This window comes from Nomia melanderi, chromosome 8 (assembly GCF_051020985.1).
Source record: "Nomia melanderi isolate GNS246 chromosome 8, iyNomMela1, whole genome shotgun sequence".
Taxonomy (NCBI): domain Eukaryota; kingdom Metazoa; phylum Arthropoda; class Insecta; order Hymenoptera; family Halictidae; genus Nomia; species Nomia melanderi.
The window spans coordinates 11,467,455-11,483,665 of NC_135006.1; the positions used below are offsets into that span (position 1 = coordinate 11,467,455).

General features: G+C 44.5%; 1 protein-coding gene across 6 annotated transcripts in view; it reads left to right on the top strand.

Moving 5' to 3' along the window:
• Positions 1-16,211, top strand: part of LOC116427545 (dual specificity protein phosphatase 10) — a 134,579-nt gene that overhangs the window by 107,176 nt on the left and 11,192 nt on the right. For all 6 annotated transcript variants that reach the window (XM_031978007.2, XM_076370095.1, XM_076370097.1 and 3 more), the window contains one exon: positions 14,917-15,309. In XM_031978007.2, coding sequence (XP_031833867.1) covers positions 14,917-15,309 — 393 coding nt within the window. The remainder of the gene's footprint in view (positions 1-14,916; positions 15,310-16,211) is intronic.

Here is a 16,211-nt window from a genome sequence, read left to right on the forward strand (position 1 = left end):
AATAGTCTCGCTGGACCGCGAGAAAATCGCTGACCGATGACAATCGCGGAGGCTTCCAGGCCTCCGGGCTGCCGGCGGCAGAGTCACGCTCGATCATAACAACCGTTTCTCTCTAAACGTTAGTCATTAGCCTTGAAGGGATTTCCATCCCGCGTGTCCAATTGAATCACTCGCGGCGATCGATCGACAAATAGAGGGAGGCAACGCATTTATCTGATTTCGTGCGCGATTGCCGTGCGGTAGCTCTCCGCCTCGGGAATCGACCTTTTTTTGTAATAACTCTTCCCTTGCCAGTAATTGTTTCGGCATTTTTCCTTCGCTGTCGAACCCTCGGATCGGTTCAATGAGCACGTTAACGCTCTGAAACTGCCAAGCACAGAACGGGACTGTGCAGCTTGCGACGCCTAAAAATCGCTAGAATTGATTTACTGAGATTTTGCACGAACGTCTATATCTTAACGTATAGCCGTCTATAGTCTGCGACAGGATAAACATAAGAGCACCTTGGCAGGGTCAATGTTCGCGAGACGAGAAATCGTTTACTCGTATATCTGGTGTTTCTATTGTTAACGCTAAGTTTACGCGACGATTTGACCCATGTTGGATTTTATAAACATTCGGTAAATACTGATATATCAACCCTTTGCCCTCGACAGAGTGTGCTAGAAATGTGCAATATTCCTTAGTGGGATATAAACGAGGTACTTCGACACTAGCAAACGAGAAACTGCACGTAAATTAAGAAACATAGCTATTTTATTTACTCGAGCGCAAAGGGTTAATCCTGATCTTCTTTGTACCTTCGATTTTCGAGAACTAAATCGACGAACATATGCTTTTGTAGGAAAAATAAGGAAAGCTGCACAATAGACGTCCGGAAGTAGACAACTAATCCTAGTGTTAAGATTGGCTGCAGTTTTGTGTGTAGTGTTCTAGAAGTCGAGTCTTTTGTGTTTAGAAGTACAGTGTAACTGATCCGAGGTTTGACATTAAGAATGATCGTTACGAAAGAATTAAGAAGTCTCGAGATGAATAAGTCCAACTAAGTCGGCTGAAGAATAATCCGTTGGCTTGGACGTTCCTAGTAGGCAATTAATAGCTTTTTAGGGTTGAAATACTTGGTCGCTGACAGGTACCGTTTCTCTGAAAAAATGTCTCATTTTATGACTGATCCTGAAACCTTTCCTCCCGTACCAGGAAAGGTACCAGCGATACTATCCTCGAACGTTAAACATTACTCATCGGTGTCCTGCGAATTTGTTCGTGAATTCGAATTTCTGCGAACTGACTTGCAAACTGTGATGTAATGTTGTTTTTTTGAATAAAATTACAATCAGATGAATGGCTAGAGATCTATTGTATGTCTCACTAATTGTTACGTGGGAAATGATGGATTATGTCGTTAGGAGGATTCGAATAAAAGGAATACGACAACCAGTTAATAGACCCGGGATTTCCCGAATGAACCACGCGCCATGCGTCGCTCCCGCCGGATCGGGAATTCCTGTCGGGATCGGATCGCGACCGCAACGACGGTTCTCGAGGAAGAGGGAAGCAATCCTCGCCTGGCTCGAGATGCAAATCACGAGGCGAGTAAAGCTTCCTACACAGGCTTGAGCGTGCTGCGATGCGTCGACTCTTGGGCCTCATAAAAGCTGCATCAGCTTGCCCTAATACTCCCAATCTTCTCAATTTACCCTGTGACGCGAACGTTGAAACTTCCAAACGTCGAACTATTTTCCATTATTACCATTGAAAATACAACACGTAATATTAAATACGAAAAGCAATCGAAGACTAAGAAAACATAAGCGAAAAGGTAATTAACCCAAAGAATCAAATTTCAAAATTCCTGGGTTACCAAGACAATTGACGCTAAATGAACCTAGTGATTATAGAAATCTACATACGTAATCTTCATTGCATATTGAAGGAAATTCAGACAAGAACCAAAAAGCCACATACTTCCTTCGTCAAACAACTCTGATTCTCGACGCCAGTCGCTTCTGACGCTGAGCTACATGCATTTCACGCATTGCATTATATATCGCGGAACCTGGTAGCCGATGCATATGTTGCAACCTGCCTTGACGCGTGTAGCGGGCTTAAGACGCGGCAGCGTAAAAGTCTAGTCACGCGCGCGTTTAGTGAAATACGAGTGTTCTTAATGGAATCCGTGGCTCGTGTCTCTCTGACGGGGCAACGGTGAATATATTATTCCCGGAGCGGAAGATCGCCGGCCCCGGAGGACGTTCCCGTATTCGTGTCATCGTTCTCCGCGTCCTCTTTCCGATTGCCTCGCGGAAGAGCGGCGAGCGGAGGCAACCGCTCGCGAAATTGCTGCCGAGCGTTCCGTGCCTCGGACGATTGTGCCCGTGTGTGAAACGATAAACTCGTAAAATTAGATGCAAGTTTGCGGGCTAATTGCGTAACGCGGCCGCGGACCGTTCTCCGCGCCCCGGATGCGTCCGCGAATGAATCACTGCGTGCGGGAGACGCATAATGCCTCGATTTATTTTCGCTCCCAGCAAAAGCCCACCTTTGATCTTTTGTTCCAACCCGAGGGCCCCGACTCGGGAACCGATAACTCGCTCAGCGATCCCCAAAGAAGCCTCGCGGGGTTGATTTTCGTTGCTCGTAATGGCTGCTGTTTCGAGTTTTCTATTATTTAACTCTGGAACCAGCGAATGTTTAATATGATTAACCCTTTGCACTCGAGAGGTGACTCGCAGTCATCACTTGATTGGATACAGCGAAACTATGAAGTTGAATATTTGGTATTTTAAATTAAACTTTCTATTGCTATGTGAAATATTTAAATAAAATAGCTTCGCAGCTGAATTTATCTGTGAATTATCGTTAGATTAGTTCCAAACAATGTCGTCTATATCTCGTCGGAAAATATTGAATGTTTCTAGTGAAAAACTTTCGAGTGCAAAGGGTTAATATGTAATCTTTGTAAAAATTGTAGTAAAATTTCTTTCGTTTTCTACGTGTATTCATAGTATTCGAGGGAAACTGTTCGTTTTGGAAATGATTTTGGATATTTAACAATTCCCAGATATCGATAATTGCGAAATAAGAACGCCGAAACCATTTTTCGGTAGGTTTTAACCAGCGTCTTTCTTTCCGAGTTCAAGCAGAATGTTAATTCTCCGTTTCTGACGCCAGGACGGTCTTCATTTATCACGAAAACGTCACCAACATTACGGGTGAACAACTTTTAGATCGCGTGTAGCGATTCGAATTGTTTTCGAGTGCCCCGACGATAGTAATTGCGTTATCTTCGGCTTGATAGGAGACACGAAAGGTCGCCGTTTCGCGAGTAGAGATCACGGGCGGCGGCTGGTTTCGTATGCAAGCGGAATTGAATTCGAAAAGAACGGTTCCCGTCGTTTTGGAAAACTATCGACTATAAAGGCCGATCGGTGAATCACTGCGCCCGACCCTAACGAGCGCCATTGTATCTAATAATTCAGCTACACCCGATTCAATTCAAATCACCGCTCGACCGCTTCTTGACTGTACGCCACAGTTCGTTGGTTCCTTCGGGCGTGGAATATTCTGCTCTTACTTATTGGATTACATACGGTGATTATAATAATCATTTATTTAACAACAATACACGCGTTAGTCTGTCATGCAGAACAGATCGCTGAAATTAATCTAATCGACCTGAAACTAGATTAACAAGTAATGAGCAATAATCACAACAAATCTTTATCCAATTAATACTATTCTTCCCTATTACATTCTATCCTAGTCGCAACTCTCCCAAACCCATACATTATCTTCCCATACTCATCCCCTCACACCCATTTATCATAAAACAACCAAACATTATAACTAAAGTTCCCAACCAAGTCTTCAATCTAATACATTAACCTTCTAAGCACGAATGTCTTAATTTAGTGACATCAAGCTTTCATATTTACAATACGAAGTTGCGAATAAATAATCGATTCGTTCCAATAACAAGAGATCAAGTTCTCTTTCCCCAACATTTAGGAATTTCATCTACAATTTAACTCTTTGCGAACGAAGACTTGTTGCAACATACAAAACCGTCAGCAGATCAAGCTAAATTATACATCTATTCCTTAATTAATAGAAAAAAGGGAAACCACATGCTAATCTTCTGCAGTTTGACTAATCAAATCATTCGTTCGCGACTTAGTTCTCTAAACGCAGACATTACGTCTCGAAATGTCGACATTCGTCTGCAAAGCGTTAGCTTCCTCCGCGAAAGGTTTTCGATACTCCGAACAATCCTCGTCCGCAAAGGATTAAGATCTCGAAACCGGTAAACCTCGTTCACGTTTCCCATTACAACCCCAACAGCTGCGATCGTCTCCCGAGTAATACAGAAAAAGAAACCAACGAGCGAATTCCATAAAGGTAACAGCAACCTATCAAAGATAAGAGTCCAAGGATCCGTGGATCACGCGCAGGTGACGTTCGCCGGGACACGTACGCCCGAGCGATGCACCCGAGCGATCCCGGCTCATCCAGACTGTTCTCAAACTTTCCATTCTCGAAAGGCCGATCAATCGACTGGTCCGGCAATTAAGTCGCGTTGCGTTCCGTATTTACGAGTGAGCCGCCGCCGCCGCCGCCACCACCGCCGCCGCCGCCACCGCCGCGACAAGGTCGTCATAGGACGCCGTTGCGTGCCGCTATGAGCGAAATGCACGAAGCCCCGCGAAAACTAGGAAGAACGGCGTAGCGGAGACAGGTCGGAGAGGGACAGCCTTATCGCGCGGCCGACGAGCGCGAGCGAGAGGGAAGACGGCAAGCGTGGTACACAGGAGAGAGAGACTGTGGCGGTGCTCCTCGACCGCGTTCGTGTGTCTTCGTCCCGCGGCTCGCGTACGTCACGCAACAGCCGGCCAATCGGCGCCGAGCCGGATGACTCATCCAGTCGAGCCTCATGTAAACTCTCTCGTGCCGTTTAGCCAGCAGTCTCCCGCCAACAAGCAAAAGGGCAAGCGCCGCTTTTGCCACGTATATCTCCACTCTCGGCTGTTAACAGTCAACGGTTTTCGGCCACGGACTTTAGTCAACCACGTTGTCAGTAAAAAGGAATCTCGTCTTCGGTGTGTGCTTCAATTTAGTCGGTACCATTACTTTTTTTTCTTCGCGCACCGGGTATAAGATATACATATATATATACATATATATTTGTAGATATATGTGTATATACATACGCGCACGTATATATACGTGTACATGAACGGACCGAGTTGTGCAGACGACACAAACGCGACGCGCAACACGACACACGACCCCGCGGAGACAAGAGAGCGACTCTGCCGCCTCGCGACCGTGTGTTTTGCGTAACCCCCGAGCCGCGATCGAGTTTTGTGGTGAACGAAAGAGAGAGTGACCAGCCGGGAAACCAGCCGTACGAATGTTCATCGGTTCTGCCACCTGTGTGTGTCAAATGGTGCGGTGAGGAGCCCGTTCGCGGAAACCGTGGAGCGAATCTCGAGCACGAACATGAGGATGAAGAAGGAAGCGCCGTGCCTTGTGCTTAGGCTGGTCCCTTTGGAGAATCTTGAACCGTGGGGTAAGAACGCTGTTGCGTCGAGTATTCGTTTCGATGGCGAGCGATTAACCCCTTGTCCTGTGAGCCCTTTAGCAACCGTGCCCGCTAGGATCAATTTGTCACGAATAAATTAGCGAACGAAGGGAAACCCTCGATTCATCTGTGTCCACTTTTACTTCGAAGCATAATAATATTTAACCCTTTGCACTCTGGAGGTGACTCTCAGGCACTTGATTTGCGGTAGAACTATAAAATCTGATATTTAACACGTTGAACGCCGCACGGTTAGAGCGAAATACATAAAATGGAAAGAATATAACATCGAACCATTTCATTGAATTGCATTATTATTATTGCATCTAGGTGAATGTCACTGCATTATGTAGTATTATTTATAATATAGAAAGGTTTTCAAATAATCGAGGTTTAATTGAATGAATTATAGTAATTCGATTTGGTGGGGATCACCGGTGAACCCCGCGGCATTTAACGTGTTAATGTTGAACTTTGTATAATGAGTTGATACGTGAAGTATTGGAATGAAACAGTTCTGTGTACTTTTAATTTCCCTTCGAGTTAGTTTCAAGGAATATCGTTTTCGCCTCGTCAAAAAGTGTTAAATATTTCTAGTAAGGAATTGCTGAGTGCAAAGGGTTAAAACAGTATTTAATTTTCACGTAAAACAATTGAGTACGATTTTTGTAACGTCCGATTCAGAAGTTCCGCACGAGTCAGACTCGATATTGTATGGCAAGGGGTTAATAGTGTTTCGCGAGAGTTGTATAAAGAGCAGTGTGTGGGGATGATGGTAACGAAGGGAATATTTTTATAGTGGAAAGTCGTTTTGTGAGGTGAAATCGACCTTGAAAGATTTGGAGGTTGTTAGGTGTAATTTTCTGATGGTTTAACATTGGAACTACCGAGCATTTAACCGTTTGCACTCGAAAGGTTTTCAGTAGAAATATTCAGTACTCGTCAATGAGATACAGACGGTGTTCTTTGAAACTAATTAATGAGGAAACATATAAATTAAGAAGGAAAGTTATTTCCTTTATAATTTATAATTTTACAGATCAAATCGGTGACTGAGAGTCACCTCTAGTGCAAAGGTTGATACGATTAATATTTTATCTCTATAAAAATTGTAACAATGGATTATTTACAATTTCTTCAGGCACTCACTATAGTATTCAAGTGGAAGTATTTATTTTCAAGCTCATTTCTAATATTCAGTGCGTTCAACTCTTCCAGTCACCACCTGATTAAACGCAGCATACTTATAAAATTTTAAATTTTAAATTAAATTTAATTTTAAATTAAATTTAATATTATAGCTTATATAACGTATCAACGCATAAAACATCGAAATAAAATAGTTCTGTCCCTTAATTTATATAAAATAAGCAATCGTGTTAGTTCCGAAAAATATCGTTAATAGTTAGTCAGAAATTAATGAATATTTGTCATGAAAAATATTGTGCAAAGGGTTAAAATATCAATTACTGCGAAACAAAAAATACTGAAACCAGTCATTCTGACTAGGTAATTTTAGTGTTGGTGTGGAGAAATTACTGGAATGTAGGAATTGTATTTGGGGTGTAAGGTGGAACTATGAGTAGAATGTTAACCCTTCACACTGTGGGGGTGACTCTGTCACCACTCGATTTGACGCAGTAAAACTGTAAAATCTGATATTTAATGTTAAACTTCGTATAATGCCTCGATACGTGAAACATTGGAATAAAATATCTCTGTTGTTTTGTCAAAAAATGTTAAATATCTCTATTGAGAAGCTTCCGAGTGCAAAGGGTTAATAACTTTTTTATTTGGTTTTGTAATATGAGTACATTTGTTTTGTCACGGTAATCGGTAAATCGTGGACGTGAAGTTTGTTTTGATTTTGCGTGATTATACACGAACTTTACCGTTTACTATATTTTAAATTTCCCGCGTATTTTCTTGAGGAACCAGACTCTTTTTAGTTATTCCAAGTCAGTGGTATCCGATTATTCTTGAACCGTTTGATTTATGCTGATTCTAATTTTACATCGGATAGTAGAAGTTCGAGAATAAAGAACACGACGGGCCATTAGTTTCAAATTGATCCTCGAGTTCTTGTCAAAGCTCCCCGACAACATCCCCGGATTTATTTGTCCTGCTTATTATGGCTACCAAGCTCACGACTGACGTCGATTTCCACGGGAAATAAACCGTGTTATCGTCAATTTGTTTGCTCGCGCATTTTGTTTATCTTCGAGTTATTTATTTGCATCTTACGTTGGCCTGACGCCAGTGGCATCGTGACTAACACCAGAGTCACCAGACAGCGGTCGGGATGACCAATTTCAGATTTCTTGATTGACCGTCGCCGGAGATCGAAATAACATCGATCGAGAAATACCGAATAACTTATTCTAATAACTGTATTATCTTTGATCACTGTTTTACACTAGGGCTACCAGTCAAAATGACCGGTTTCGATTTTTTTGTTCCACAATTATTGATATCTTAACACTAGAACTACCAAGCACTGAAACTGACTTTTCTAAATTTCCTTATAAAACATATAATTCTCTATTTATTAAGATTTCAATTAGCTTACATTTCAGTGTGGGTATCGCTAAATCAGCTTCAAGGATTTCTCAGAGAAGCATTTGTACCTTTTCAGTAATTATAAAAGAAGAAATCAAGAATGGATCATTCTGACCCATCTGGTAGTTCTAATGTTAAAAGTATAGAATATTCGAAACGATCTTGGAAATAAATAGCTTCACTTGCTATATTGAATGTCTGAAGAATCCGAAAATAGTCAATTGTCACCATTTTTATAGGGATCATATGTTGGACGCGTTAAATACTCGGTAGTTCTAGTAAGCATCAATCACTGGACCATGGGCTTTAGTACAAGTATAAACGCCACGGATCAAATTATAGAAACCAGAGTCAAACAGAACTTTCTCTGTACCATTAAGTGCTTCAACAAACTTCGAACAAAATAAATTTCTCTTTTCTTATCGAGCCTTTCTGCCACGCTGAGTATAATCAATTTATAAATCGAAGCGCTCAGTCCACTTGCGAATCTTAACTGCTTAGTACTATCAAGCAATTCATTCGAGAATTTTAATTTTACAATTACCACAATTATGAAGATACTTTTACTTAACAAGGGACGATACGAAATTACGAAAAATTATAAATAAAATTATAAATAAGTCTCTGTAGTTGCCAGGTAGCTCCAGCGTCGATACAGCCATGTTCGATTAATTGGCGTTACAGTTTTCCGCCGGTTCTAGGATCGCGTTCGATTCATTGAGAGACATCGTTACCTGTTTCTACTAGTCGGTCGCCTAATCCCCCGGCCGTCCGACTGGACAAGTATGGGCAATGGTATTTCTGAAACGTCTGGCCTGCGCCTGCGATGGGAGAATACGAAGTCGGACGAGGCACGCGGCTGCTACGTACAATCTCCGCGGCGATGACTCAGAGACCACGGTATTTCGGATTTTAGGCGTAAACGCGTGCCCGATGACTCGTGTCGTGTTAATCGGACGGGAATGGTGGAATTCATGGATTCTTCAACCCCCGGCTGGCTGCACGCGTGAATTGCAGCCGCCTAATCGGCCTCTCTCTCATGTCTCTGCGTTAACCCTGCTGCGATCCTCAATTTATCCACACGTTTGACCTATTATTAACCCCTTGCAGCCGGGAATTAGACTACAAACTCGTTTCCTGAAAAGACCAATTAAGCAATACCAGGAGAACACTAGAAAAGCTGAATTATGAAATAATGGGAAGAAATTATGTGTCAGTCCCTTTTATTTGGAGCTTTCGGTTTTAGACGTCGACGCTCGAAGTCGCCATTGTAGTGGCATTAAACTGTAAAGGGTTAAAAAAGGTGGAGCATACAGGTTTTCGGTTAAACTATGAAATTCAAATTGCATTGGACATGACGAGGATGCGATTAACTCGAAAAACAAAGAGAATGCTGAGAGAATGAGAAAGTGATTGGGTTATGTAGATACAAGCAGGGTTAAATTACATCACGAGTAACCGATTATTCGGTCGATCTCCAAAGGAATTCTCTCGTTTCGTATTTACATCGATAAAATGTTGTGCAAGGCGGATCGTAGACCGCGCGAGATTCCGTGGTTTCTTACGAAAACGAGTCTAGGGGAATTTTCATCGAAACTGATCGGTCGTGATACGGTTTCATAAGTCGACGATCGGAATGCTGGAAACATTTTAATAGGATAAACGAGGGTAATGGAATGATCGTGAATTTCAATCTATAATAACGATCAAAAGTTGATGTTTACTAAGAAAAGTGACTAGAATATTCCGATAAATCGGCGATCGGAATACGCTGCTCACCGCGGAAAGCGTGGCGGACACGAAGAAATCAGTTTTCACTTTGAAAATACAGGAGAACTACATTTCCTGGGTAATCGAATGCGATAACCACATACAAAGCCATTCGAGCATCCCGTATTTCTCGCCTACCGGTTAAGGGTAATTTTCCAGCCGCCATTATCTGTTAATAAACGCTATCGTTATTTCTATCTCGGCGAGATAAACGGCCGATCATTTTTCTCCGTCCGGTTATTTATCGTGATTCAGTAGAACGATCCGGCGTGTAAAGTTCGACGTCTGTCGAAGCGTGCACGCTCCGATCGCGTCCTGTGTGCATCGACAGTGTCGAGCGGAATGTGGGTCGCGACTCATTCGGGTCATTATAACAATCAAGTTGTTCGAGGTTCATTGCTCCCGTTTCGCGCACGCCGCCGAACTGTTTTCCTTGTTGTTGCCGAACAAACCGTGAAGACGTCGCTGCCCGGCCAGGAGTCGGCGATAAACGAAGGCCTTGAACGTCCTTTGATCCGAAAAATCGTCGGAGAGCGTTGCGAAACGGTTCGACCGCTGGAAATCGGGCCAACGGCCGCTCGATCGCGCTCGATCCCATCCCTTTCCCGAATAATTCCGACCTATTAAGCGTAATTACTTGGCTCGTCGGTCGGCCAGGAATATATCGCGTCGGTTAAACGTGAACTTGTGACGTCACTCGGTGACACGCACACGCGTGAACCTCGCTGTGGCGTGACCGTGTCGCGTTATAGCACGCCCCCGCAACAAAGTCGCGATTTCCTTCGGGAAACCAGTACCCGACGATAGCGGCTGCGGTGGGGCGGACACTTTGTTCTTCGGCGCGCGCGTATCTGGATCAAATCGCGAACCAGTCTTCGTCGGGTTCGCAAACCCGTCTAACGAGCTACCCGAAAAACCGTTACGCCTGGTCCCTTTTTTTCCATTTTCAAACGGAGAAACCGCGAAAGAATGCTCGGTCGTAGATTTATGGCGAGACGATGGTTGCCTTCGTCTTGCTGTGATCATCGATTCAACGTTTGAAATCATATGGAGTAAGAACAATTCGATTGTCAGCAGGAATTTTATTATTTGTTCCTCGGATATAGAGGCCTTTGTGAAAGATAACGGAGAGTTGTACGGTGTTCGTGATATTAGAGAAGCGGTAGCGTGATCGACGCGAAGATCTAACCAAAACGTGGCATTAAGTATCGAATAGGGGGTAATCTTCGCGAGCACTTCACGCGTTCAATCTCTGCCGTTCATTGGACCCGTTTAGCGCGAAATGCGCAGCTTCCGGTGAAATCTGGGGGATTGCTTGATCCACTAGGATCCAGCTTTGTTTCGATACTCCAATTCTAACGTAGTATTCAAGAATATCGACAAATCTTATTAAAGTATTCTACACGAGTCATCATTCTTCAAGATTCCTCGAATTCCTTTATTCGAATTGATCTCCAAACGACTCTGGCGGTCACGTTGGAATGCCAGAACGATTTGCGATATTCGACTCCGAAGTATCAATCCAGTCCAATGTACAAAGACCTGGGAACATAGATACAACTATAACTAAAAACCGAGTTACCCAAACATCGCAACATTCTCCATTCATTCCCCATTATTTGCTTCTTTACACCCACCCTCGTGTAAATCCATTATTACCGTAGCGGACGGAGGTTTCGAAAACGAACCCGAAGTTCGCGCAGTATAGGGGTTGAACTCTCCTCGGCGCGACGATCACAATTAATTAAAGATACACACGTGTGCGGGGGCGGATTAAGCGGAAAGCGTGCTAACGTGGCGGAATCGAATCGAATCCGGAAGAAGGAGGGACTCCCGCTCTCCCACTCCGCCACCCCACGGTTACCGAAAGGAAGTTTCGTTGCGGCGACTGCGGAATAATCATCGGGCCGCGCGACAGTCGGCCACAGTCAGCCGCAGGGTTGGCAGCCGTGCGGCGCGACGGCAGGGGGCGAAAAGAGTGACTCATCGTTGCGCCAGGCCAGGCCTGGCCTCACGAGGCTGCAGGTCAGGAGAGGAAGACACTTTTAGCCCACATTTCTTCCCCTGTCTTCTCTCTCTCCTTTCTCTTGTTCCTCTCTTTCTCTATCTCTCTGTAGTTAGCCGCGTTCCTTTATTTTTATCCGGCCCGTTTATTCGCGGTTCCTCGATTCCTATCTCGTTTCCTGCTCACTGCCGTTTTCCTCCTTTCCCGTGGTAGATAGCCAGTAGTATTTACCCACCGATGATTACTTCCGGATATATAAATGTCGAAGAAGCGGGAGCAGTGTTTAGATTCTCTTAATTCTCATTACGCTGCACTCGTTGGTTCTTCCATAGGTTTGGCACTGTATTGATGATTGGAAAGTTTGTTGACACAATTAAGAAAGTGTCTTAACGCTAGACCTACCGAGTAGCTAAATTGACTTATCTTAATTCTCTTGTAGAAACTCGAAAGTCCAGTTTGCCTGCTATCGAATCAATTAGTAGCTTTACAAGCAAGCATGTGTTACCTTTCTAATAGTTCTGAAGGAAGCCGGGAATGCTTCAGTCTAATCCATCTAGTAGTTCTACTGACAATGTTAGGAAATATTGAGTCAATAGTCGAACCACGGTGAAATAGAACGAAGAAGTAACCCTCGTTAATCGAACGCGTAGAATCCTAGAATCCACCCCAAAAGACGCGCAAGGGGGGCCGAGACCCCGAGGTCCGAAGACATCCACCGATTCTTGGTGTTACTTCTACTCGGCTCGCGTTTCTCGAGACCGGAAGACTCTCAAGACTCCCGAAGCAGCCCCGGTAGGGCTTCGAAAACCGCACCGCGACACCCCGAGGTGTGCAGGATTCTAGGGTTCCCGAGCCGGCTGCCCAAGAATCCAGCGAGCTCACCCGAAAATCGGTCGCTGCGAAACGGAACACGAGTTTCTTCTTCGGATCCCCCTTGTGTTCGCCGCTCCGATCGCCGCCGGCGAACAGTACAGGTTTAGAGAGACGTGTGGTACGCGGAAGTATGGCGGACCTGCTGCGCGGAAGGTTTATTAGCTCGTGGTTTCACGAGAAATCGCTGTGTACACAATCCCGGGCCAGCGATTCCGTCCGGTGGGAGGCTGAATCGCTGCATTGTGCTTCCCGTCGGCCTCCCCCACCCTTCCAGCCGGCTCCTCTTAGGTGTACACGGAGGGAAGATAAACGGGAATGTCTGTTCGACTATTTTCTCCGGTTATTTGCCGATTGTAAACAGAGAAAGTCACCGGAGCAGCGGATATTTTCGACGTCCCGGCCCGGCGGCACGTCGAAACAATGGGATTATACGGAGAGGACCGTTACGTGGCGGACGCCATCTTGGTCATTGGTGGTCGACGCCTTTTCGAGACTTATCGCGGTCACCGGTCACTCTAATTGCATTTGTGCTTTGCGTTGCGACTCTGTTTTAACGGACTTCGATTCTCTTGTTTGGAGTCGGAGAGACTCGTAGCGAAGACTTCTGGGCCGGCTTAACCCTTCGCATTCGATGGACTCGTCATTTGGTTTGATAAAGCGGAATTATCAAGGTCGATGTTTTATATCGAACTTTGTGTAATGTATCGATACGTGGAATAGGTTTGTTCTTTGATTTATGATTTTCTCTTTCAACCCTTTGCACTCGAAAAATTTATCACTAGAAATATTCAATTTATTTTTATGAGATATAAATGACAGTTTTTTTAAACTAACTTAACGAGGAATCTATTCGCGAAATAAGGGGAACAATGGTGTTTTATTTCCATATTTCACGTATCGACAGATCACTCCAAATTTAATGTTAAATAGGAAATTTTACAATTTTGATGCACAGTCGAGTGGTGACTGAGAAGCACCTTTGGAGTGCAAAGGGTTAAGTTGACTTGCAAGGAACATTCTAGGGCAAAGGATTAAAAATCGATGTTTCTTGGTTGATGTGGAAGATTGTTTTATTACTGTCGATGGTGTAGCTTTAAAAAAGTGTTCTGTGAGTAGGAACACGTTACGTGGAAAGTAAAATGCCGATCTTCGGCGGTTAGGGCAACAAATATTTCCTTCGTCAACGCGACAGGAGACAAGCTTCGCTTGTAAAGCGATCTTGTTAAATCCCCGAGCAAATTTTTCGGTAGGAAACAGCACCTGTCCCTGGTCGGCGTTTTTCTGGAAACATGATACTTCACGCGACGAGTTCCCACGACCGAGCGACTTGCTCGGTCCCGTTGGGTCCTGACCCAGACTATGATGCCCTGGAACGAGGTCTGTAGATTCTAAAGTCACAAAATTGTGTCGATTGAAGTCCAAACAAAATGGTCAACGAAGTGGAACGCACGTTGTAGTCTTCGTAAAATGAAGGAAGACCTTTGGAATATAGTGATCTGTCATTGGTATGAAAGAATAAGGCTTGATAAATACTACGGTCTGCTAAACATTCTTTCCTTGCCTATTGTTTCCGATGAACCAAGATAGAGCAAGATCGGGCCGGGATTCATAGTGTGAACTCGTGCAGTATCAATGACTGATGAATATTCGATAGAACTATTAAGTAATACTAAGTAATACTAGTGATATTAGCAATACCAGTGATAGTAAAATATTAAGCAATAATAAGCAATACTAGTAATATTAACAATACTAGCGATACTAGTAAAATATCAATCAATACAAAGTAATATCAGTAGTATTAGCAATACTAGCAAACTACTAAGCGGTACTAGTAATATTAGCAATACTCGCGATACTAGTAAAGTATTAAGCAATAATAAGTAATACTAAGCAACAGTTAGCAGTACCAGTGATACTAGCAAACAACTATGCAATACTAAATAATACTATAATAGCAATATTAGCAATACAAATAAAAATCTAAGAACAATTCAATCATTTAAGAATAATACAAGAATCTAAGTAACACTAAAACACTAAAACTTCTCGTATCAGTGAACGCGTCTCAACGAAAAGGAACATCAGACTTCCCTCTAACGACAACGATTTCCCATTTGTTTTCCAGGTGGACACAAAGAGTTCCACAGGCGGCACAGGGATCTCTGCGAGGACACGTTGCTCCCATCAAACGGGGCCGGTCCATCAGCGGTCAGCGGTTGCCCTAGTCCCGGACCTGGTTGCCCAGTGTTGAGCCTATCCGGACCGCCGACTCCCCAACCCGCGGACATCGACAGCCACCCGGCGTCCCGTGTCCTACCCTTCTTGTACCTAGGCAACGGCCGGGACGCTGCCGATCTCCAGCTCCTGCGCGCGCTAGGCGCCACCAGAGTCCTGAACGTCACTTCGCAGTTGCCCGGTTACCATGAAGAAAGGGGCATCACCTACAGACAGATACCTGCGTCGGACTCCGGCCACCAGAACCTCAAGCAATACTTCGAGGAGGCCTTCGAGTTCATCGGTGAGTGTCAGTCTACCTCCGGTCCGCGCGCAGACGGATGTTGTTCAGAGCCCGCGATTCCCGTGTAACACTTTCCCCGCCGCTGACACGCGCGTCGCGCTCCGTCAATTGTTCGATTAACGCTGCTGACGCAACTGTTGCGTTTCAGTTGAGCACTTGTCGTTATTGCTCCTTCGGCCCTTGCGGGACCAATGAAAACGGAAACGATATGGGTAGCGGCAGTTTCATAGCGCGACAGTTATAGCTCGTTTCATTGCCCAGAAGTGTTATATTACGGGCTCGTAGGATCACACTTCGTTTATTTCTTTTCAATCGTCCACTTTCGTCTTCTTGGTTACTTGCTTAGAAATAGAGATACGGAGTTCAGTTAGCATTATCCTCTGTGAAAATAGGCGAACGTGGTTTACGAGCTGAAACGATAGATCGTCTAGCAACTGTTCGACCCGTGGGATTTGAAGTAGACGTTTAGGCACTAAACTTCTGTTGCATCAGGCTACTGGAAGCATGTTCCAAGGAAAGCGTTGTCCTGTTCGTTCGCGGCGTACTCGGCCAGCGAAACGAGTTCACAGCAAGCTCCCGGTCGTAGCATTTCCGCTCACTCGTCAACAGGGTTGGCTAGAGTCCGGTGCGGCGGTCCGCAGCTAGTAAAACACGGCCGGGATTAGTCAGGCCAGAACACAGCAGTGGGGGGATGGATAATTGATGAATTGGACGACGAGAGAAGCATTTGAATAGTTAGCGGGAGGAAACGCGAGACGCGTTTATAATGCGCCGGCTGACATTGAACGAGCAAGCGTGGTCCGATCCATTGACGGTTTTCAGACCTGTTGCTCCGCCGCGACTGAAAATACGCGCGCGGTGCGTCCGTTCCCGCAAATTGGTCCAATTGCATCGGCCGGTGT